The 26,309-nt window shown below is 41.2% G+C and overlaps 1 protein-coding gene across 1 annotated transcript; it reads left to right on the forward strand.

Annotated features, from left to right (window-relative positions):
• Nucleotides 1-1,337: 1,337 nt before the first annotated feature.
• Nucleotides 1,338-25,549, forward strand: LOC124369352. The gene is made up of 8 exons (XM_046827330.1): nucleotides 1,338-1,410; nucleotides 7,661-7,781; nucleotides 9,456-9,567; nucleotides 12,847-12,973; nucleotides 14,383-14,566; nucleotides 17,313-17,457; nucleotides 19,047-19,160; nucleotides 25,396-25,549. Exons 1-8 carry the CDS (start codon nucleotides 1,338-1,340, stop codon nucleotides 25,531-25,533), a joined length of 1,014 nt encoding a protein of 337 aa, XP_046683286.1. The 3' UTR covers nucleotides 25,534-25,549.
• The last annotated feature ends 760 nt before the right edge of the window (nucleotides 25,550-26,309 follow it).

A 26,309-nucleotide genomic window follows, 5' to 3' on the forward strand; every position in this document is an offset into this window, starting at 1 on the left:
GACAGCAACAGCACGAAAATGTCGCACAACAGGCATTTGGCTCACTTGTAGATGTCAGTGTTTCCACAAGGCGTATTTACGGGGCAAGATTTGTGAAACGTTGCTTGCAATGTTGTACATAATATGACCTTGGTAGAAACGAACCTCTGATTCAGTGAACGAGTCAATTTACATCGTCTAAGCCCTAAGAGATCAACCTACTGTTCTCAAGGAATTTCCGCTAAGTACAAATTCATACGTCAACCACTAAAATATTTTTTATCAGGATTTCTCAGATATTTCTGCAACATGTACACATTAAAATACCTTAAAAAATAAAAGTTATTCATTAATTTATTACAAAAATGAATCAACATATAATGAGAAGTGTTATTATTTAGTAATGTGTTACTCTTTAAAATAAAACATACGTTTATGAATATATATTTCACTAGATAAAATATTCGGCCATTAATTGCAGTGTAAGTGATTAACGAACGAGGTGTTACTGACTGTCCTGGACCTTACCTGTTGATAGGCCGATATGTCCTGGACCTTACCTGGTGATAAGCTGATATGCCCTGGACCTTACCTGGTGATAAGCCGATATGTCCTAGACCTTACCTGGTGATAAGCCGATATGTCCTGGACGTTACCTGGTGATAAGCCGATATGTCCTGGACGTTACCTGGTGATAAGCCGATGTACTTATAGATCGACAATGGAGTTAATATTTTGCTGGAACAGAAAATGTATAGCGTTAGGGATGTACACACACATATATTTGAAATGCTCAGAGTCACTTGTAATCTTATTGTGTTTGTTTTGTAGGTCAAGGAATGAGTGAAATGCCAACATAATCTGGATACTATGATATCAGCTGCACACCCCATGTTATCCTGGCCTACAACACAGATGGGCTGCGGAGGCTCCACTCAGGCAAAGGTGATCAACAATAAGAGATAATTAAAATTAGTACTAATGTAGCTGCGGAGGCTCCGTTGATATACAGTGTGTTCCAAATTGTATACACACTGAAGACTATAACAGATACAGGAAAAATAAATGGACAAAGTTGTAATTACTAACAAGATAAATTAGTTTTATTGTATGATAGCAATTTTACTGTTAAAACTACGATATTTTAAAAATGGAAATTGTTAGTATTAAGACACGAATTATATTTCATAATTATTAATGAATACAAAATAATAATGAGATGCGAAATCAATGGAATCTTTACATTCTTTCTTGCAATTCAGATATATTGTATCTTGCTGGCTTAGAGGGGTCCCTGCGCTTAGACAACTTCTTCTTTTTGTCCTTAGAGCCGACCCCTGACAGCCCACAATTTCGACATGCTTGACACCTACTTGAGGCTGGACAGGGATATTTGGCTGGCTGAGAAAGTCGCCCCTGCGCCGTCATTAGGTAAAGTTTGCTCTAACCTAGCATCTGTTACTCTGTACTGAAAGAATTGATAATTTGTGAATATTCAGTATAATGAATAACCAAACAATAACAGAAATACTGCCTTATTTTACAGCGTAAAGCGTCAATTATTTTAGATGTTGTGGGAAATTCCATATAAAGTAAAAGTGCAAAATATAAATATTTGAAATTAATGATTTATCTTTAGATGCTATGATTGGAATTTTATGTTCAATATTACACTATAAACATGTAGTATGTAATAGTATTTTTTAATCTTCAATAATTTTGTTTATGTAATATACTATAAGATAAAATGTGCTAATTGTCCATGTCCCTACGTTGATCAAATGGTCGGAGATTTAACCCACGATTTGGGCTAGGACTACACTGGGGACGAAACGCTATCAATTTTCCGTGCCAAAATGTGTCCGAGTACAAAATATGTAGGATTGACGGAGGTTACTTGACAACAACCAAATACTGTAGCGGTGACGTGGTTTCAAATATGCCGGATTACTGGACATGTAACAGAGAAATAATGTAGACATAATAAACAAACAAACAATCACAGTAGAACACGTTTTTATTACTCAAATATAACCTTCAAGTTGTCCTTGTTATACGTAGATCTATAAGATTTTTTAACGGTCGATTAACAGTTTGTAGTCTAAACAACAGCGATTGTGCGGACAGCCAAGGTCGAGGGCGCGTTCATCACAGCCCCGGGCCTTTCTGCCACTGCCTGCCGTCTGTCTAGACTACACAACAGCAATTGGACACGGTCAAGGTCGAGGGCGCGTTCATCACAGCCCCGGGCCTTTCTGCCACTGCCTGCCGTCTGTCTAGACTACACAACAGCAATTGGACACGGTCAAGGTCGAGGGCGCGTTCATCACAGCCCCGGGCCTTTCTGCCACTGCCTGCCGTCTGTCTAGACTACACAACAGCAATTGGCGGACACGGTCAAGGTCGAGGGCGCGTTCATCACAGCCCCGGGCCTTTCTGCCACTGCCTGCCGTCTGTCTAGACTACACAACAGCAATTGGCGGACACGGTCAAGGTCGAGGGCGCGTTCATCACAGCCCCGGGCCTTTCTGCCACTGCCTGCCGTCTGTCTAGACTACACAACAGCAATTGGCGGACACGGTCAAGGTCGAGGGCGCGTTCATCACAGCCCCGGGCCTTTCTGCCACTGCCTGCCGTCTGTCTAGACTACACAACAGCAATTGGACACGGTCAAGGTCGAGGGCGCGTTCATCACAGCCCCGGGCCTTTCTGCCACTGCCTGCCGTCTGTCTAGACTACACAACAGCAATTGGCGGACACGGTCAAGGTCGAGGGCGCGTTCATCACAGCCCCGGGCCTTTCTGCCACTGCCTGCCGTCTGTCTAGACTACACAACAGCAATTGGCGGACACGGTCAAGGTCGAGGGCGCGTTCATCACAGCCCCGGGCCTTTCTGCCACTGCCTGCCGTCTGTCTAGACTACACAACAGCAATTGGCGGACACGGTCAAGGTCGAGGGCGCGTTCATCACAGCCCCGGGCCTTTCTGCCACTGCCTGCCGTCTGTCTAGACTACACAACAGCAATTGGCGGACACGGTCAAGGTCGAGGGCGCGTTCATCACAGCCCCGGGCCTTTCTGCCACTGCCTGCCGTCTGTCTAGACTACACAACAGCAATTGGCGGACACGGTCAAGGTCGAGGGCGCGTTCATCACAGCCCCGGGCCTTTCTGCCACTGCCTGCCGTCTGTCTAGACTACACAACAGCAATTGGCGGACACGGTCAAGGTCGAGGGCGCGTTCATCACAGCCCCGGGCCTTTCTGCCACTGCCTGCCGTCTGTCTAGACTACACAACAGCAATTGGCGGACACGGTCAAGGTCGAGGGCGCGTTCATCACAGCCCCGGGCCTTTCTGCCACTGCCTGCCGTCTGTCTAGACTACACAACAGCAATTGGACACGGTCAAGGTCGAGGGCGCGTTCATCACAGCCCCGGGCCTTTCTGCCACTGCCTGCCGTCTGTCTAGACTACACAACAGCAATTGGCGGACACGGTCAAGGTCGAGGGCGCGTTCATCACAGCCCCGGGCCTTTCTGCCACTGCCTGCCGTCTGTCTAGACTACACAACAGCAATTGGCGGACACGGTCAAGGTCGAGGGCGCGTTCATCACAGCCCCGGGCCTTTCTGCCACTGCCTGCCGTCTGTCTAGACTACACAACAGCAATTGGCGGACACGGTCAAGGTCGAGGGCGCGTTCATCACAGCCCCGGGCCTTTCTGCCACTGCCTGCCGTCTGTCTAGACTACACAACAGCAATTGGCGGACACGGTCAAGGTCGAGGGCGCGTTCATCACAGCCCCGGGCCTTTCTGCCACTGCCTGCCGTCTGTCTAGACTACACAACAGCAATTGGCGGACACGGTCAAGGTCGAGGGCGCGTTCATCACAGCCCCGGGCCTTTCTGCCACTGCCTGCCGTCTGTCTAGACTACACAACAGCAATTGGCGGACACGGTCAAGGTCGAGGGCGCGTTCATCACAGCCCCGGGCCTTTCTGCCACTGCCTGCCGTCTGTCTAGACTACACAACAGCAATTGGCGGACACGGTCAAGGTCGAGGGCGCGTTCATCACAGCCCCGGGCCTTTCTGCCACTGCCTGCCGTCTGTCTAGACTACACAACAGCAATTGGCGGACACGGTCAAGGTCGAGGGCGCGTTCATCACAGCCCCGGGCCTTTCTGCCACTGCCTGCCGTCTGTCTAGACTACACAACAGCAATTGGCGGACACGGTCAAGGTCGAGGGCGCGTTCATCACAGCCCCGGGCCTTTCTGCCACTGCCTGCCGTCTGTCTAGACTACACAACAGCAATTGGCGGACACGGTCAAGGTCGAGGGCGCGTTCATCACAGCCCCGGGCCTTTCTGCCACTGCCTGCCGTCTGTCTAGACTACACAACAGCAATTGGCGGACACGGTCAAGGTCGAGGGCGCGTTCATCACAGCCCCGGGCCTTTCTGCCACTGCCTGCCGTCTGTCTAGACTACACAACAGCAATTGGCGGACACGGTCAAGGTCGAGGGCGCGTTCATCACAGCCCCGGGCCTTTCTGCCACTGCCTGCCGTCTGTCTAGACTACACAACAGCAATTGGCGGACACGGTCAAGGTCGAGGGCGCGTTCATCACAGCCCCGGGCCTTTCTGCCACTGCCTGCCGTCTGTCTAGACTACACAACAGCAATTGGCGGACACGGTCAAGGTCGAGGGCGCGTTCATCACAGCCCCGGGCCTTTCTGCCACTGCCTGCCGTCTGTCTAGACTACACAACAGCAATTGGCGGACACGGTCAAGGTCGAGGGCGCGTTCATCACAGCCCCGGGCCTTTCTGCCACTGCCTGCCGTCTGTCTAGACTACACAACAGCAATTGGCGGACACGGTCAAGGTCGAGGGCGCGTTCATCACAGCCCCGGGCCTTTCTGCCACTGCCTGCCGTCTGTCTAGACTACACAACAGCAATTGGACACGGTCAAGGTCGAGGGCGCGTTCATCACAGCCCCGGGCCTTTCTGCCACTGCCTGCCGTCTGTCTAGACTACACAACAGCAATTGGCGGACACGGTCAAGGTCGAGGGCGCGTTCATCACAGCCCCGGGCCTTTCTGCCACTGCCTGCCGTCTGTCTAGACTACACAACAGCAATTGGACACGGTCAAGGTCGAGGGCGCGTTCATCACAGCCCCGGGCCTTTCTGCCACTGCCTGCCGTCTGTCTAGACTACACAACAGCAATTGGCGGACACGGTCAAGGTCGAGAGGGCGCGTTCATCACAGCCCCGGGCCTTTCTGCCACTGCCTGCCGTCTGTCTAGACTACACAACAGCAATTGGACACGGTCAAGGTCGAGGGCGCGTTCATCACAGCCCCGGGCCTTTCTGCCACTGCCTGCCGTCTGTCTAGACTACACAACAGCAATTGGCGGACACGGTCAAGGTCGAGGGCGCGTTCATCACAGCCCCGGGCCTTTCTGCCACTGCCTGCCGTCTGTCTAGACTACACAACAGCAATTGGCGGACACGGTCAAGGTCGAGGGCGCGTTCATCACAGCCCCGGGCCTTTCTGCCACTGCCTGCCGTCTGTCTAGACTACACAACAGCAATTGGACACGGTCAAGGTCGAGGGCGCGTTTCATCACAGCCCCGGGCCTTTCTGCCACTGCCTGCCGTCTGTCTAGACTACACAACAGCAATTGGACACGGTCAAGGTCGAGGGCGCGTTTCATCACAGCCCCGGGCCTTTCTGCCACTGCCTGCCGTCTGTCTAGACTACACACAACAGCAATTGGACACGGTCAAGATCGAGGGCGCGTTCATCACAGCCCCGGGCCTTTCTGCCACTGCCTGCCGTCTGTCTAGACTACACAACAGCAATTGGCGGACACGGTCAAGGTCGAGGGCGCGTTCATCACAGCCCCGGGCCTTTCTGCCACTGCCTGCCGTCTGTCTAGACTACACAACAGCAATTGGCGGACACGGTCAAGGTCGAGGGCGCGTTCATCACAGCCCCGGGCCTTTCTGCCACTGCCTGCCGTCTGTCTAGACTACACAACAGCAATTGGCGGACACGGTCAAGGTCGAGGGCGCGTTCATCACAGCCCCGGGCCTTTCTGCCACTGCCTGCCGTCTGTCTAGACTACACAACAGCAATTGGCGGACACGGTCAAGGTCGAGGGCGCGTTCATCACAGCCCCGGGCCTTTCTGCCACTGCCTGCCGTCTGTCTAGACTACACAACAGCAATTGGCGGACACGGTCAAGGTCGAGGGCGCGTTCATCACAGCCCCGGGCCTTTCTGCCACTGCCTGCCGTCTGTCTAGACTACACAACAGCAATTGGCGGACACGGTCAAGGTCGAGGGCGCGTTCATCACAGCCCCGGGCCTTTCTGCCACTGCCTGCCGTCTGTCTAGACTACACAACAGCAATTGGCGGACACGGTCAAGGTCGAGGGCGCGTTCATCACAGCCCCGGGCCTTTCTGCCACTGCCTGCCGTCTGTCTAGACTACACAACAGCAATTGGCGGACACGGTCAAGGTCGAGGGCGCGTTCATCACAGCCCCGGGCCTTTCTGCCACTGCCTGCCGTCTGTCTAGACTACACAACAGCAATTGGCGGACACGGTCAAGGTCGAGGGCGCGTTCATCACAGCCCCGGGCCTTTCTGCCACTGCCTGCCGTCTGTCTAGACTACACAACAGCAATTGGCGGACACGGTCAAGGTCGAGGGCGCGTTCATCACAGCCCCGGGCCTTTCTGCCACTGCCTGCCGTCTGTCTAGACTACACAACAGCAATTGGCGGACACGGTCAAGATCGAGGGCGCGTTCATCACAGCCCCGGGCCTTTCTGCCACTGCCTGCCGTCTGTCTAGACTACACAACAGCAATTGGCGGACACGGTCAAGGTCGAGGGCGCGTTCATCACAGCCCCGGGCCTTTCTGCCACTGCCTGCCGTCTGTCTAGACTATACAACAGCAATTGGCGGACACGGTCAAGGTCGAGGGCGCGTTCATCCCCACCCCCTTTTATTATTTTCAAGAAAAATGTCACGTAAACAAGCGTTGGTGGTCATCACCCTACATTATTGTATAGTAAGAGAAGTTATGCTGTAACACAAATGTCATAACACAAACTGGATACATTGAAATCCATCAAACATACTTCACTTCTCCCTTTAAAAATATTACATTAATTTGATTTCAGGCTTTCTGATACTAATAATTGCTACTTCTAATTATTTTAAAGTTATTTAAATGAAATCTTTAGTAGCATTTAATATGTGTATCACTCCACATTTCATGTGATTTTAATAGTAACCTACATTTTTATTAATCGCGAATTAATTATGTTTTAAATGTTAAATTCATTTATTTTCCCTTATTACATCGTCCATTTTCATTAATATTAGTCGGATAACTTATTTTATTCATATTAAGTGTATTATTATTATTCTTATTTCCATAAGAAAGTATTAACTCCGTATTTAATAAGTTTTATACATATGTATTTATGTAAAAGTATTAAATTTAAGCAAAAACTGATACAATTACATAAGTAAGCATACTTTTCAAATTTATTCCCAAAATCAAGTAATGTGTATTATATCAGTTTTGCGGAAGTCAAACTTGCACAAACATGGACAGATATGTTAAGAGAATCAATAGATTAGGATTTACCAATGTTTATTCCTTAGGTCATTACTTAGCACGACTTGAGAAGTTGAATGCAGAAATAGAATCTCTCTCTGAGAGCCATGATGTGCAGAGCCCGCACTTGTCACTGGTGCCTGGACTTCCACAGACAAATGACAAGAGGTGAGTCAGTTTCACACCTAACACATAAGTGGCTAGTGTTCATTTTAAACATGTTATCTCTCAAAAGTACTATTTAATTTAGGTAAATAACACGTAGATTTTTCTCGGAAATTAAACGTGCAACATTTTAAGTTTACTAGCTTTTCACACTTCGACGCTATCTTCGTTGTTAAAGTCTTCTCCTTCTTTATGTGGTCATTTCGAAGGTGTCTTTTATTTATTTATATTTTCAGTGTAGATAACATGTTCACAGTAGACAGTATAGTCACAAATAAAAAGCAGTACATTATGTAAAAACAAATTGAACTAAAAGAATAAAAATTATAATGGTCAAAACTCAAAATGTTTATCAGAACATATACAATAATTAAATTCAGCTTTATACATCTAAGAACTAGATAGATCTATACGTGAATAACAACAACATTATTAGGCTAATCATGCAAGAAGCTCTTCTGCACATTAGTTCAATATGAAGATTGAAGCCAGAAGTGATTGCGAGGAATAACTTAATGTCATCTGCAAACAGCAAGAGTAAGACATCGGTAACTTCATTGATGTCATTTATAAATATAGAGAACAAAACTGCGCAAAGATGGAAACCCTGAGGCATAAAGGTCAATGGAACAAAAGCACCAGACTGAATTGATAAAACGGACAACAATACTGCGATTAGACAGATAACTACGAAACCAATTCATCACCGTAGCAACAACTCCACAACCTTTAAGTTTTCTAAGTAGAGGATTGTGGCTGATCTTATTAAAGGTCTTACTGAAATCAATGTAGACAGTATTGACCTGGTTCCACCGACTTAGAACGTCTAGAACATAGATTCCCAACACTAACAGATTTGTAAGTGAATCTTCTCGCCGTAAAGTCATGCTGTTCATCGATGTTCTGAATAGCGGCTGGACGATGTCCACAACCAAACCCTAGAAGATCTCTCTCAGCACCGGCAGAATTACGATTGGTCGATATTTAGTAAGTTCTTTTTCTAATTGCCTCAAGTCATTTAAAGGTGTCAGAAAAGGTAAAGAGCGTGTTGTATGCCTTCTTTGGCAATACATCATGGGAAGCAGAATCATACACAGAGGACAAGTTCTGAGCATATTACACATCTCCCTCGTGTAAAAGGATACAGAGTCGCCCAATGTAATCTCACGTGACGCAGAAGATATCCGCATTATGTTGACGACGAAGACACAGAGCTTTAGCATTTGAAGAGATTTCAGATTCTATGAAATATACGTAGCCTGCTTATTAATCTCAGGACAGTGTTCTGGATTGATCACGCACTCTGCTGAAAGCACAATAGTCAAAGTTGATAAGGATTTTCTTGTATTGAGTGTGTAATATTTTATTGAGTACAACCAGATCATTTAATTCATTATTAAACCATTTGAGAAATGGCAAGCTTCCAATTCTTTCCAAAAGCGAGTGAAGTTGTATGCAGTTGCTGAACTAAACAAAAACGGGAGGCAGCATTTACACTATCAAGTTCACGATCAAGGACAATTCTGACATTTTTAATATCATTCCTCAACGTTGCTTCATTGTATCGTAAATATATTCTCAATTCAATTTTGGAGAACTAGAACCAACCATAATTCATTGTCAATAATTGTGTATTTGCTCATGGCATAACTTTAATTGTCTAAATTAAAATTTCAGGGAATTGGAATCAGAAGAAGCTATTCAGCGAGCTGTGGTTGAACTCCAAATAAACAACAATCCCAAAAATGCCGCAGAACACGAAGAATTTATTGCTAACCTAACTAGACAGGTAATCCTTTACACATATTATTGTCAAATTGTTGTTTCTACGTGACTAATTGAATCCATGTACCATTTATGGAGATTTCCAAAGTAGGCTACTACAAATAGATTTTATTCTACTTAATTACAAGGAGGTATCCGACTCTACTGTGGTTCTTGAACATTTTTCTATTTACATTGCATTGTTTTCACATTTTAAATTAATTATGTATTAATCGTTCTTCCACCACATATTTTTTTACTTTTTAGATATTGAAAGCAATCATAGACTGCAGTCAATTCTTCGTTCTAACATAGTTGACATGTTCACCTCTAGAGTCGGCCATATTGGAATTCACGTTTTCTTTGTTTGAATTTGGAGTCGTGTAACAGGATTTCGGAGTACATATTTATTCTGATACGTTACTGCAAATAGTTTTTGTTTATCACTTTTGTCCGTACGAAACTAATGATGCAAAAACACCACATATCACAAATCACATGGGTGTCGACTCTGCGGTATCGTTCCCCTTAACACTTGAATCCCCGAACAAGGAATTTCCCATCTTTGTATAACGCGAAGCAGACTCGTTATGGAAATTAGAACTGTTTACGGCGATTTTTAAACGCGATAAAAATTGCTGGGCATCATAAGTTAAAACACGCTTTATAATGTTTTTATATTCCATTACACTGTAACGTTGCGTGTTTGTATAAAATTGATGGTAATGTTACAGGCTGTGAAACAGTGGAAACTTCGCTGGCTGACGCGGTGGAAACAAGACACCGAGGAAGAGGTGGCGAAACTGATCGCTGCCGTCCAACAACTACAGACTACACCAGCAATTAGACAGTCTCCTCGGTAGACCTTCTGCTGGGGGTCCAGTCAACGTGTTTGTATAGAAGGGATGGTAATGTTACAGGCTGTGAAACAGTGGAAACTTCGCTGGCTGACGCGGTGGAAACAAGACACCGAGGAAGAGGTGGCGAAACTGATCGCTGCCGTCCAACAACTACAGACTACACCAGCAATTAGACAGTCTCCTCGGTAGACCTTCTGCTGGGGGTCCAGTCAACGTGTTTTTATAGAAGGCATGGTAATGTTACAGGCTCTGAAACAGTGGAAACTTCGCTGGCTGACGCGGCGGAAGCAAGACACTGAGGAAGAGGTGGCGAAACTGAGCGCTGCCGTCCAGCAACTACAAAGTCAAAGTCAAAGTCAAAATCTCTTTATTTACAATTTCATTGAGAAGTGTAATGGCGTCAAAAGTTACAATGGTTATGGATAAAGTAAAGGTACTATACATCATTCGTTTCGGTGTAGAAATTCTTCCAAGGTGTAGAAAGGTCTGGTCACCATCCATCTGTTCAGTGATGTCTTCAAATTCTTCCCCTTCTGAGCCTTGATGTCGACTGGTAGAGCATTGAACAGCTTTCGTCCCATGTAAGATGGCTTCTTTCCATACAGTGACAGATGGTGCGCTGGCAGGATGTAGTTACCAGCATGTCGAGTGTTATGGTGGTGTACATCTGCTCCTCGAGGGAGTTCATTCCTATCGGCGAAAAGGACCACTTCCTGTATGTATAGAGCCACAACCGTCATGATTCCAAGATCTTTGAAGCCCTCACGACAGCTGTCCCTGGGCCCCAGACCCTTGAGAGCTCTTATAACTTTTTTCTGAGCAACAAGAACTCTTTGTAAGTTGGTAACAGTTGTGCCTCCCCATACAGCAATTCCGTATCTGAGGTGGGATTCGAAAAGGGCATAATAAGCTGTTTTTGCTGTGTTTATGTCGCTGATGTGGTGAATTCTCTTGGTGACAAAGAGGCCGGTGTTTAACTTCTTGCACAAGTTATCAACGTGATGAGTCCATGAGAGAGTTTCATCTATTGTCAGTCCAAGGAATGTTATGTGTGATTCTATGTCAACCTCTGGTAATGCTGCAACTTCATCCTTTCTTCTACCGAATGCCATTTGCTTAGTCTTGGTCATGTTGACCACTAAGTCATTTAAGTGACAGTACTGATAAGCTATGTTTAGTGCTGTGTAAGAGCTCATAGCTAGGTCATCTGTAGAATTTCCAGCAAGCAGAAGTGTTGTGTCGTCAGCATACATTAAAGTGGAGCAGTGGGTACTCAGGTAATGTGGCAAGTCATTAGTAAATAATATAAACAGAACAGGGCCTAAGACTGATCCCTGAGGCACACCCATATCAACAGTTAGGGGCTGAGATCTGATGTTCTGTGTTAGTCCTTTGTCATTATGTCTTATTTCCACCACTTGGCTGCGTTCTTCCAGATAACTCTTAAACCATTTGTAGGCGAGGTCACTGATGCTTAGGTTTTTGAGTTTTTGCAAAACAAGGTCGTGCCCCAGACAGTCAAATGCCTTACTGAAGTCAAGCATTACACCAGTCACGAGTTTACCCACTTCCAGTTGGTCACATATGAATTCTGCCAGTTCGGCAATTGCAGTTGTAGTGGATTTCCCTTTCACAAAACCATGCTGGCAGTCTGTCAACAGATTGTGCTGTTCAAGATAGCACATCAGTCTCTTGAGTACAACCTTTTCAATTACTTTAGAAAAAGTTGAAATCAAGGAAATTGGTCTGTAGTTACTAGGTGTCATTCGGCAGGAGTTTTTGTGTTTGGGGTACACCTTTGATGCTTTTAGAGCTGATGAGAACAGTCCTGACGATAATGATCTGTTTATGACACTGACAAGGGGTGGTGTTAAAGCATCACTAAAGTGCTTTAGTAACTTTGATGATACATCATCCAGTCCTGCTGAGGTTTTGGCCTTCATACTTGCAATGATGTTTTGTACCTCTGCTATTGTGGTAGTGTGCAGTTGACTGAGCCTACAATTAGGTGTGTGTAATGTAGATTGTCTGCCTTTTTGGTATTGGTTGTTGGTGACCAATGTTTGTTTAGCAACAGTAGTGAAATACTCATTGAGATTCTCAACAATGTCATGGGGGTCAGTCGTTTCTACTCCATTTATTTTCAGTTTCAGTTGTTCTTTTCCTGTTTCTGCGCTCTTCCTTTCATTGTTTATTATCTGCCATACTGCTTTAGATTTATTCTCAGCCCTGTTTATATGGTTGGCTGTTCCTTGACGTTTTAAGAGTTTTAGCCTGAGATCACAGTTTTTCTTTGCTATGGCCGTGTCTTTTTTATGTTGGTCACTTCCTGTGGTCTGGTATCTCCTACATACTCTACACCAGCAATTAGACAGTCTCCTCGGTAGACCTCCTGCTGGGGGTCCAGTCAACGTGTTTGTATAGAAGGGATGGTAATGTTACAGGCTCTGAAACAGTGGAAACTTCGCTGGCTGACGCGGCGGAAACAAGACACTGAGGAAGAGGTGGCGAAACTGAGCGCTGCCGTCCAACAGCTGCAGTCTCTCTACCAGCAACTGGACCTTCTCCTCGGTAAGCCTCCAGCTAGGAGTCCGATTAAGTTTATCCGTTACAAAGTAATTCAACATCTCATTTGAAAAGATTAAATTATGCCGGAATGAATTCCTTTTAAGCCGATTTCATTTGTGCAAGTAATAGGACTTCTCGTACTTTGCATACGAGTGCAGGAATGGTGTGGGACTGGAATGTTGCGATAGTATAGGGTGACCAAATCATCCCGATGATAGTATTGTTTATAATAATCCTTACAAAATACTTCGAATTGCACGCAATTTTAGTTAAAGGATTGTTATAAATGTAAGGGACCCTCTTAAATATTGTCAACGCATTAACTGATTTCCCCCTCCGATGTAGTAAATATAAATGTACATACTAGGGCTTCTTTCCCTCTTCAGGAAATACCTGAAAAGTAAGCTTAGTCGCGTTGTATATAATTTTAAGAATCTTAATGTAAAAAAAACCAATGGCGTAAAAATATAGGATTTTGGCAACTCTGAGTTTTCTATACAAAGTATTTAAAAGTATTAGAAATGGCGGACTCTGAGATCGAGGAAGTGCAATCGAGTTTGGGGTTTGGAAATATTATTTTATGTTCAATGCATACCTCTTTAAGATAATTTTTCTGAATACAGAAAAAGTAGGAACAATTTTTTAATTACTACGCGTGGATATTTAAAGTGGGAAACTAGGATATTTGTAATCACACCCAAATAAAAACAGCTGAGGATGTTACAGTGTGTACTGACTTTCATGCAGTGGCATGTTCTTTATTCAATTATGACTTAATATGGTGATTGGATTCTAATCCATGCTTGGCAATAACTGATTTTTATTTTGACTATGTTTAAAACCTCTTTCATGTTCTTTGAACATTTTAAAATAGTTGTTTTGGTTTGGTTGGAACAATGTAAATTATGTCAGATATTTCACAGTTAGCTGTAACTTCTACTTTTATTGTCATATGAAATTTTGTCTTTTGAATTTCCAAGTAAATTACTTATCGTATTCATTGTGGAAATTGCTTAATAAAGCATGTTTAGCAATAGCTGATATTTTATTTTGACTGTGTTTAAAATATCCTTTGTGTTCTTTAAATATATTTAAATAATTCTTTTGATTTGGTTGGAACAATGTCAATTTTGTGATAACTCTCACAGTTAGCTTTGTAACTTCTACTTTGTTTTCATATAAAATTTGTCTTTTGAATTTCCAAATAAATTATTTATCATATTCATTGTCGAAATCCCTTAAGCAGCTTTAACTATTTTTGATGTTTTCAAGATTTTGCATTTATTTTGTGATATTGTGATCCACAATCCGAACTCTACCAACAATGGGAAAGTTCTCGTGCCCTTAGAAGTAATGTGCATTTCCCAATTCGTTTAACACTGAAATCTGAGAAGTGATCGGGTTTGTGACAGGCGAGGTGGGAGGGATGGAGACGACCCATTCTGAGCTCGAGCTGCAGCTGGACAGGGCTCGCAGTTACCGGGACACCCTGTACGGCGGAGAGTTGGCGTGGCGAGAGGCTGCCAGACTCGCTCAGGCCGCTGCCACGCTGGCCAGGGCAGGGCGAGATAGTTGGCACTCACTGGACAACACCACGTCAGTTGACGTTGTAATACAGATCGTTTGCTCACATTACTGCACTAAAATATGCACAAATAGGCTACACAAGGCCATCGTTCACTACAGGTACAGTGTTTTGACGTTTGGCACGAGGGTCGTTTGGTAAGTCCGTGCAGAGTCCAAGAGATAACACTACTAGTTCGTAGTGAGGTTATGTTCAGTTGGTAGCATCTCCTGGAAGGACGCACAGCAAGTTTCTGCCTGATCGGCCTATTTCTGTGCGTATGACGCGTTAGAATCGATCAAGTCAAGTGATTTTTCAAAAATAAACGAAGAAGAATGTCGTGTGTTGATAAAACATTACTTTATGAAAGGCAAAATGTCTCAGGAGACTAAACAGAAGCTTGATAAACATTATGTTGACTGTTCACCTTTGATAAGAACAGTTTATAAGGGGTCTCAACATTTTCGGACTGGCCATATGAGTACAAAGACGATGGACGTTCTGAACACCCTGTTGAGGCCACAACTCCAGAAATCATTTAAAAATCCATGATATGGTGATGGATAGTAGAAGAGTGAAGGTGCGCGAGATTCCTAGTGCTGTGGGCATCTCGAGTGAACGGGGACATAATATTTTGCACCAATATTTGGACATGAGAAACCCGTCCACAAGATGGGTGCCGCGATTGCTCACGATCGACCAAAAACGAAATCGTGTGAAGTGCTTTAAGCACAGATTGCAGCTGTTCCAGCACAATCTGCAGTGCTTAGTGTTGTTCCTACACTCCTGAGACCAAAGTGCAATCTAAAAAATGGGTTGCTAAGGGGGGATCTGCACTAAGAAAGGCGAAGACCGCCCCTTCGGCCGAAAAGGAATGTTTCAGTTGTAATTTCTTAGGACAGGAACCAAGTTAGTGTAAGTGCTATTTATAACATAAAAGTGGACAAAATTTAATTAAAATATGCATGGACAGGTTGTGTAGCTATTTTCTAAAAGTTTCTTTACATTACATTCTCCAACTATATTTTAGCGTAAATGCCATTGGTTTCTATGTGTTTACCTCGACTTTAAGATGAAAAAAGGGAGGACCAAAACCTTCTTTAGAGTATAATCCCAAATACGTAATGAAAAATATCATCTGTTTGGCCTGCTGTAGCTTTCTTGAAGCATCTACCACTTATATATTCGTATATTGTAACTATCTCATATCCTGTTGTCCTTCCACCTGTGTTTTAACTCTTGAGATATGACACTTGGTACAAGGATAGGAGTGTGATTCAAAATTTGATAAGCTGTTGCAATTGACTCAAATATTTATGTACAAACTATTGGTGAAATAACAAGGGAATTTAAGTCGAAAAAATGCTTTTGTAGTTGTAAAGTGGCCGTTGTGCATATCTGCTGTTATTATCGTGAGAAATATATGATACATATTTTCCTAAATTAAGATTGATGAATGTTAAAATATGTTTAAAACTGGCTAGATTGAATAGTTAAGACTATCAAGACTTAGGACTTGAATAAGTATCTTGAAAATAGTATCTTTGCATTTTGTAAATTCATTTTTAAAACTCTTAAAAATGACCTCGATACATTACAGATGGCCTTGCTTCCATCGATATAAATGCTTCTTTCTATGCAATAATTTCGAAATAAATCAATTATTTGGTGTAAACATAGTAACCTAATGTAATTTTTGACCAATATATCAGTCATTTGCCTAAAGACAATAAAATGAGTTTTAATTTTTGTAATAAATCATCGACATGATGCGCACTCAGTCGGAAGGTGGAAATTGCTCCTACACACTTTGCTCCCAAGAATCAACTTTTTGTTTGTTCGGGAGTAGACCTAAAGTTTTGAGATAGTCGGCGCCACTTTTATGGACAGCCAGGTTAGGTAAATGATAATCTGTAGTAGTTTTGAATGAAATTTAGGTGTGATTTTTTTGTAAAAGAGAGTGAACTTTTCCATCAACCGTTTTACAAAAGTGCCAGATTACCTTAGGCTTCTGCTTGCATTTGTATTTTCGGCCAAGACATTGCTAAATTTAAATAAAACTGGTCAAGAGTACTATCCTGAAGCACTCCGTACAGGTTTATCCCACCACTCTCAATAGCCACACACTTCAGTGAGGCAGCTCCGAAATCTCGCTAGGCTATTTAAGTATATGGGACTTCGATATGTTCCTAGAAGTCAAGTTCTGTTCTCAAGTTCTTGCTCTGGATATCATCAGATTTTGTCAAAAGCTTCTTTGTGTCCACAGAATCGATGTCATTTTTAATATACAAATATTAGCATCACAAATTGCTCCCTCCAAAAAACAATTATTTATATATTGTATTTATATATATATAAATATATATATATATATATATATATATATATATATATATATATATAAGTTGAAAGAACCTTTGTTACAGTCTGTTCCTTCTTAAACCCCCACCAGTACTCACATAGAATATAATTTTTGAAAATAAGCGACCAGTTGATATTTAATTTTGGGTTATAATACTTTGGAGATCACATTCAACAATGAAACTGGACAGAAGCTGTTTTCATCCCTCCATTTAAAGTTTCGTTTTGGACGATGGAAGAATTGTGAAGGTAGCAGAATTATTCAGACAGCGATTTTTGGTTATCAGTGTTCAAAATGCAATTTGCACTCTATAACAAAAACACCACGTCAATAATAAAATAGACATTTTTATAAAATAAACTCAAAAGAAAGGATAATTAATTTTTTAACAGTGAAAAGTGCATTTATTTGTTTAGGAATTTAGTGACAAGATTTAGAGTAGCAACAGACTGTAGGACCACCGTCCAAGAGGCTGCACTCTGTATCCATACAGCCCAAGTCTCGCTTCCTGCAGCCATGTTCCCCTTCTGTACGCTAAGAGAGATATCAGCACTATTACAGGTGTGTATCATCATAATAGACTATGCAGGATCACACAATACTTGTATATATATATTCCTAACCATTGGGAGTTGATACTTTTAACAATGCTTATGTTTGAATTATGCTTTTGGTAATTCATCGGTTCAATAAACTGTGAACTATATTTAGAAAATTTTATATCTCACTGGGGGAATAAAACCAATCAAAAGGTGTACTGATACTACAGAACCATGGTATACAAGTGTTTAGAAATAAAATAAATTGATTATAAATTAATAATAGCAAAACAAGAGTGCTATTAAATAGCGGTGAAAAATATTATTACATTTTAGACTTTAAAATAAACAGGAATCTACTCATAAAGGAACTTTACAATAAATTTCCAAATTTGCACTTACGTTAAATCAATTTCATATACAATATTGAGGCAGATTAATTTTTATTATTCCATAGCCAACTGTTTGGTAGCATTCTAGTATAATTGAATAACTACCCGATTTGTACGATCTGTTAACAACGAGAATGTGATAGTAGTTGGGTATATGCCATCTGTGACACAAGATTATACTTTGAATTAAGGCAGGTTTATGGCTATACCAGCAGAAAGAAAAAAACTGTGTCAGATTCTAATGTCATCACAGACACCTTTTGTTCCTTAGCCAGATGGACTTACTTGTGTTTTGGACCAACCCTCATTTATATACCTAATATAAAGGCTCAAGATTCTTGAGACCTAATTGATGAAATTTGCTGTTTTTAATCTCGGAGTTTAGTGTCAATTTATGTACAAACTTCTTGTTTTTTGGGGGATGGGCAACATTAGTAATCCTACATTGCGTTACTGTTTTTTTCGTTGGGTTGTAATTCTAATTTATTTTATAAATTATTAATTTATGCCTACAAGTCAATAACTGAGAGTAATTAGGCGTATGTATTGGTTATACTTTTTAGTATCCAAGATTCTTATCTTATGCCTAGTTAAGATTGAACTATTATACTACTTTCACAATTAACAGTGAATAGTATCACTATACAGAGAATTGATACACACTTTAATTTTTTTAATCTCTTTGTTGTTTCATCTAAGTGAATATATTTTATTATTTTACTCGGTGGTAACAAACATTTCCGTCCAGGCCATATATGGTCCGTTCTAACTGCTTCGTCAGTTTTAACATGACTCCAGTAGTTTCCTGTTTCATAATTCCAAGTTCCGCCCTCCGGCCCTCGTGCTTGTTGTTTAATGGCGTCCACTCCACTTACAATGATCCCTTGCTTAAAATATTGTTTCATCACCAATATCATAGAGATTATAGTTGTAATAATGCCACTATTATAATATACTAACATTAATGAATACTCCCACCCAGCCACATAAAGTTTAGATTTTTTATTTGATAGAATAACGTAATTTCTTAAAATTAATGTAATGCATTTGCATGGTGTGTATTTGGTGGTTTGTTTGGTTAGGTTATGGGAAAACTTGAATTTGTAAGGAAATGTAATTGAACATATAAATAAAGACAGTTAATTGAGTTAGAATTGGCCCTTTATTACAATTAATATTTTTTAAATGAACTAAAACACGTCCACGTGTTTGTGTATAGATGGTAGACTACATCTATACTGATCTCCAAATTCCCGAGAGGTACATGCATGCTTTGGATGTTTACACCAGCTTCCACAAACGGGCTTCTCTCTTATCTAACTGGATTAGACAAGTAAGTATGTATCCTCACATTGTACTCCTGGATCAGACAACTAAGTATATAATTTACATAAAGTAAATCTCGGATTGAACATCTAATTAGGCTAGTCAAGGAATTTGTATTCCTATCTGCACATGGCATTGTATAGTATTCGTATATTGAATATTAGTGTCAAGTAAGTTGTTATAAGGTGTCATACAAGTGGGTTACTTTGGCCCTGAGGTGTTAGTTTGTCCCAAAAGGAAAACAAAATTCATTTAGGTTTCCTGTAGACAATTATTTCTGTAGGCTTCCGTAGTAATCAACAGTTCTGCTAGGTAGCAGCACTAGTCAAGCAAGGCCACCCTCGAAATAGTTCTGTGTTTCACAACTAGACTGCAGCAGCACCATTTTTATAACCTTGCCAATAAACGTGTTTTGCTTGTGTCAAACTTCTATCTGTACAACCACAACGAATTCAGTAAAAATTTAAGTTTGGCTAAGTGCTTAGTTTCAAAACAAATATCATCCCGATCAAGAATATTTAACAGGTTTTTGTTTAAAGCTTAATATATTAGTTTGTTAGTATAAGTAAGCAGATGGTGTTGGTAGCTCCAAAAAAAAAACGGATTGTTTTTTCCGGCAAAAAAGTGGGTCAAAGTAGCCCTTAACAGAAATTAAAAATAATTAAATCTTAAAACATGGCATTTAGACTATGTTTTAATGTCAGTTATCTGATCAATTATATGAGTTACCAACATCAGATTTTGTATTCCAAATATGCCATCTAAATACAAGAGGCAACCCGGGAGCAGAAAATACCACGATTAATCACTGAAAAGGATTTATAATAAATCAATGAACATGGTCAAATTGGTCATCAACTTTCTCTGGTTTATTCAAGTACATTATGTTACATAGAAATGACATTAGACTTTGGTATACAACTTGGTGACTTGAACATTTAATCACAATAACAAACAATGAGCTAGAACTATAAAATTATTAGGCCTACTGTTAACAAAAGAACTTTTTATTTTCTCATGACGATATATTCCCTGATTAAACAAAGTCTTTCTTCCGTGCTTTTGATGAGGCAAACGCATCGATCAAGTCATCAAACGGAACGAGCTGTACATAGTCACTTTCTATAAATAAGAGAGCGAGTGCCTGGAGTTTTTCTTGCCGTAGAGTCGACCTCAAATAATTCTTGACTCGAGTAAGAGCAGAAAAGGATCTTTCTCCGCTGCAATTAGACACCGCCATGCTCAAGAAGATCCGCAATGCCACTTCCACGTTCGGAAAAAGAGATTCAAGTTTTAGGGTTTTTACATGTTTCAATAGCCTGTAGGCTTTAGTCCCGGTCGGTTTGACTTTCTTCTTTTCCTCCATTCTGTCTGACAGTACATTTTCCTCTTCATAGAATGTATTATCATCTTTTAAAAATTTTTGAAGATACAAACACTCATCTGGAAATGAATCATCTAGGTCTGTTGAATATTCATTCATTAGCTTTGTTGCCTTTTCCTTCAAGATTGAACTCTCAATTTTATTCAAATTCCATAAAAAGTTGAAGGAGTCTCGTAGTGTGACATAAATTGATTTTCTCCTTGTTAGTTGCCCTAGGAGTGTATCAATTGCTTTGTAGTAACAATTTATCAGGAATGATTTCCGCCCATCAAACTCAGTGTGCCCCTCTTTGCTTTCTCCAAAAGGGATTTTTGGTTTCTTTTTCCTTGTATTGTCTTGTTTGTACTCTTGAGAATTGCACATAAGCTTTGCCTCACTTTCAAAGTTAGAAAATTGTTCCTCATTTCTTAATGAACTTAGAAAAGACTCTAGGAGCTCGTACGAAAGTGCTGTCTGATCTAAGTCTCCATCTTCAGATTGAAGTCGTACACTGATGTCATGAAACTTCATGAGTACTTTATTCCAAAAACAAATCATCATGGTCATTTCCAAAGACTGGAGCTTCTCTATCAGTTGTTTGGCTTCAAGTCGTACGTCTTTTTTATTTTCTTCGTTTGAAGTGATGTCTTGTAACGCTGCGATTATTTGTTTATATGACTTGTGCATGGCTTTACTGGCATCTGCTCTTGCACTCCAGCGAGTTTTCGAAAGGGTCTTGACTGTCAAACATTCTTTGTCATATTGCGACAAGAGAATTTCCCATCTGTGTGTAGATGAATGGAAAAAGTTGTACATTTGCTGTGCCAGGGCAAAATATTCAACAGAACTACTACTACTTTATGCAGCGGTCGAACCTACTAGCTGTAACGAATGAGCTGCGCAAGGAACGTAGTGAGCAAGAGGATTTTGCTCTTTGATTCGATTTTGAAGCCCCTTGTAACACCCAGACATGTTACTTGCATTGTCGTAACTCTGACCTCTACAGTCACTGATATTTAAGTTCAAACTTTCAAGAGTATTTATCACAGCCTTCTCCATATCTTCCCCTTTATGGCCACAATTTGGGATGAACGTTATGAACCGCTCATTAGGTGACCCGTCAGGTGCTACAAAACGAATGACAAAAGTCAATTGATCCACATTGGAAACATCTGGAGTAGAGTCGACAATAATCGAAAAATACTTAGAATTCTTGATATCTGACGCGATTTTGGATTTAACATTGTCAGCTAACAGAGTAATAAACTCGTTAACGATCGTGGAAGATAAGTATGAGGGCACTCCTTTACCTTTATTTCCGAAACGAGCAACATGGTCAGCCATGAAAGGATCAAACTTGCACAAAAGCTCGATACAGCCAAGGAAATTACCATTACTGGTTGACTCCAAAATTTCATTTTCACCATAAAACGGAAGCCCTCGAGAAGTTAAATACTTAACTACTTCAACAACTCTTGACAATACATCTCTCCAATACTTCACTTCTACTTGATGCTGCTCAAGTAGTCTTGCATCAATTCTCTGAGGTGCATTCATCCGGGTCAAATATTTGTTCACACATTCTCTGTGCTCTAGACTATTATCATGTTCTTGAATTTTGTGCGAATTTTTCCAATCATTAAAGCCGCATGTAGCTAAGGCAGTCGTCCCCCCATAGAGCTTACAAGGAGCACAGTATACATAGCCAGTTGATTTGGAATAAACTAAATGAGTTCTTTTTACAATCTCTCCATTTACAAGTTTTTTGAAAAAACAAGCTTTGTTCAAATAACGGTTTTGGTCAGAATACTGCCGCTTTGATTGGGAAAAATCCCCACTGTCATTTTGATTGATGCTGTGCACTGCAAAGTATTCACGCAATGCCTCATTTACCAGCCATAAAGCGGGATCATCAAGATTTTTTGAATCGGTTACCTCTTTATTTGCTGGTACACAATCTTGCAACTGATGTCCCAAATCTGCTATTTGCTCGGTTGATGGTGGTGAAGGGACGTGTACAGGTGCAATTTCCGTTGTGGTGTCTGAGACATCGGTAGCAGTGGCACTGGCAGGCTGCTGAATCACTTCCACTTCCACTATAACACCGCTGTCCTCACTCACAACGTTTCGTTCAGTTCCCGTGACGACCGGCAATGTCTCAGCAGAACAACTGGGAGTTTCGGGTTTATTGAAAAAATCGTCTAGTCTATGAATTTTATTTAGAAGAGCACTTTCCCGTTCGTTACGCTCCCGGGCCCGTTTACGGTATTCGGAACCACTTGGTTTTTTTACTCATAATGTAGCCTACATATGTAAAACAAGCAAACCACTGCTTCTTCTAATATTTCAGTATCAAACACTCTACTCGACTTACGAATAAATGCCAGTGTTTATAATAACGAGCAATGACACCAATTAATCACAACGAAAGTCCAAATAATTCATAGGCCATAGGCCTAAAACAAACAGTGCAGACGAGGAGACGACTGACTGCAGCTGCAGCTACACTCTGTCTCTATCTGTCAGAGAGCGTCAGTGTTGCAAACGGCGAAGGGCGGCGGCCGGCGGCGCCCCTCGCGCGAAGCAAAATTTCCCTTTTAGTTTCCCTACCGTTACGATAATTACTATGCGTTGTCACTAATCGCTATTAATTAATTTCTTTTTCTACTTAATAGTTATTTTTAAGTAAATGGAGTAAATCTAAGGTCTAGGTGGATGTGTAAATAATGTACAAAAATGTATAGTGAAGTTTTAGACCATACCATTTTATTTACTACATATAAAAAGCTCTTCATCTTGAACTCCGAAGCGCCCCCCTAAAATCGTCACCGGTCTCGCGCCCTAGGCTGCAGCCTACTTAGCCTACTGGTTAATCGGGCCCTGCAACTACGACTCAACCAACATCACCGACAATCCTGGACGTAAAAAAATCATTTCTTGTAGGGGTTGTAAGTACCCAGACTAGGTAGTGAACTCTACAAAATCAAGCACAACAGTGACGTTCTGTGCTAATGCTGCTGGAGAGCCACTACCCCCTTATGTAATATACAAGGCAGAACATTATGGAACACCTGGACAGAAGGTGGGCCTGTTGGAGCTGGGTATAATAGGTCACAACATGGGTGGATTGACCTGCCAAGATTCGAAGAATGGTTTATGTCTCATCTGCTTCCAGAATTAAAAAAAGAGATGGGAAAAAAAGTTGTAATCGGGGACAACCTAACTTTTCATTTGATTGTTAATGTTCTGTGAACGTGTGAAGAGAACAATGTATGTTTTGTGTGCTCACCGCCTAACTCCAGCGATCTGACTCACCCCCTAGATGTCGCTTACTTTCGACCATGAAAGTATTAATGGAAGCAAACTATCGAACAGTGGAAACAAGCCGAAAGTGGCCAGAATGTTACAACTTTGCCCAAAGACTTGTTTCTCAGGCTCTTGAAAAAGCGTTGGGTTCCCTTGAAGAAAACACTTTATCCAACACAATATCTGGGTTTAGAAAGTCCGGAATTCAACAAAGAAGAGATAATTAATCACCTTCCATCAATAAGCGCTGCAGTTGATCTACAACTTGTTTAAGAATCCTTTTTGTCTTGCCTCAAACACAAAAGGAGTGAAGTTGTTAAGCCACGAAGCATCAGGAAAAAGAAACTAAATGTACCTGCTGGCCATAGTATTGAACAAGACCTCATCTCACCACAAGAAAAAGAAACAAAAGATGACGGATAAAAAGGAAAAAAAGAACAAAAGACAAAGAAAAAAACAATGAAATACTGTCATCTGATGAAGATTGTGACACCTTCAATATTATTTCATCTGGGCACAAGGATTGAATATTTAGTTCAGATGGGGAAGTGTATATATCACAACCCACAAAGACTTGTAAGTGGAAAGTGCTTGAGCCAATACAAGGCAGTTCTGTTTTAGGGAATAATCCTAAAGATACTGTTGAGGAAAACGAACAATCGACTTCAACTTCATATATGACTGAGCAATCCCAGTCTCAACAGAATGTTATAGAAGAAGGAAATTGTGTAGTGGTTATTTGGAATGGAAAACCATATCCTGGACTGGTGATATGAGTGTATTTTAAACGGGTGCTATTGTGGATTGCATGCAGCCTACACCAAGATATTGGAAGTGGAGAAAGGAAAAGGACATGCTTTCCTCCAAGTAATAAAGCCCCCAAAATTATTGAAAAGAGGACTTTTTTCTGTAAATATGCCTACTTAGACATCATACTATACTTAGACCATTTTAGTGAGAGTTCTAAGACTGTTTATTTCTTAAAACTTTTGGTTCAGCAACGTTTTAGTTTGTTTTTTCATAAAATATGTATTTTTACCAGTAAATACTGAAAATAATAAAGTTTATTATTATTTGTTTATACTGATGTAAGTGAACTTTATTTATCAAAACCAGGTCGTTACTTTGCTGCAGTTGTGTTTTCTTGTCATAAGGTCGGAATATAAAGAGTGGGACAAAGTTACCATAACCCGTGGGCAACTATAGCCCAAATTCTTTTTATATATTTCATAAAACTACTATAAAAAGAGAAGTTTCGTATTACAGTCTTTTAGAGAAAGGTTTGAGCTTTGTTAAAACTATCTTCAAATGTCAAAATCTATTATATATGTTTGTACAGCATAACTTTAAACAAAAAGTTTGGAAAAAGTGGGACAAAGTAACCAACTTTCACGGTACTATTTTTAATGAATGTTGCATTAAAAATAGTAGTAGTTACATCTTTATATACAAAATTCAAGTTTTATGTACCATAATTTTTGTTTGATGTGCAATAAACTGATATTTATAAATATAAAAGTCAATGTAAATTCTCTTGAATCTCGAAATATTCAATTTATATTTTGTTTTCTAGATGATGGAGGACACGATCAAAAAAGATGTTCAAGATGTGGATCATAGAATAATGGAGTTGACTGAAAAACTTTCAAACGAACGTGCCAACATTATTCGCCAACAAGTAATACGTACTTTCTTAATTAGTACAGGCTGATCATCCTTACTCCTTTATTGTAAAGATAATACAAATATTTTTTATTAGACACATAAGGAATAAAACCTTGTTTTGCCAAGTACCTATGATCGGCTAACATGAGATCCATGCATACAAGATAATATCTATATCCAAAGCAATAAAAGCTCTTGGTGCTTGTAAAAGGCTCTTTGGATACAAATAGGGATTCAATCCCAAGATGATATACTGAATCTTTGAAGCAGTGGCGTAGCAAAGGGGGAGCGGTGGGGGTGGGCCGTACCGGTCTCTCAACTTTAAGAACAATGTACAAAAAAATAAATAAATCGCTAGCACAAACATTTCTTTTTCAGGGATATCTCCACTAGCACTAGCTCAGCTCTATGTATAATTCGGGGATTCCCGCAAAAGAGCCTGATGCTGTCCCATACTCACGATCTTTGACGTTTCAGTTGCTACATTTCTCATTTGTTTCGTGAAGGGTGTTGTGTTTGGTTGGCATGAATTGTTAAACGTGTATTATTCTATAGTGATAGATAATAAAAATAAAAATATATATATATATATATATATATTATATCCTTGACCTTTATCATAGAAAATTTATTGCTTTTTACTTTCGATGGGGTGACAACACCAACTTCCGCACCGGGTGCCACTCAAGGTAGCTACGCCATTACTTTGAAGCCACAATAAAACCAATTGTCACGTATGCAGCCCTTGTGTGGCAGGTGAAAGTAGGACAAAGTACAGCAGCTAAAGGCTATAGTCTTCACAGGCTGCCTTGCGTAAGTATT

This window comes from Homalodisca vitripennis, chromosome X, assembly GCF_021130785.1.
Source record: "Homalodisca vitripennis isolate AUS2020 chromosome X, UT_GWSS_2.1, whole genome shotgun sequence".
In the NCBI taxonomy this organism is placed as follows: Eukaryota; Metazoa; Arthropoda; class Insecta; order Hemiptera; family Cicadellidae; genus Homalodisca; species Homalodisca vitripennis.

Excerpts from the sequence above, each read along its gene's own strand:
- LOC124369352 (XM_046827330.1), top strand. The coding sequence starts at position 1,338 with ATGCTTGACACCTACTTGAGGCTGGACAGGGATATTTGGCTGGCTGAG. Across the intron at positions 12,974-14,382 it reads GCAACTGGACCTTCTCCTCG|GCGAGGTGGGAGGGATGGAG; the intron begins GTAAGCCTCCAG and ends GGTTTGTGACAG. Across the intron at positions 19,161-25,395 it reads TATCTAACTGGATTAGACAA|ATGATGGAGGACACGATCAA; the intron begins GTAAGTATGTAT and ends TTTGTTTTCTAG.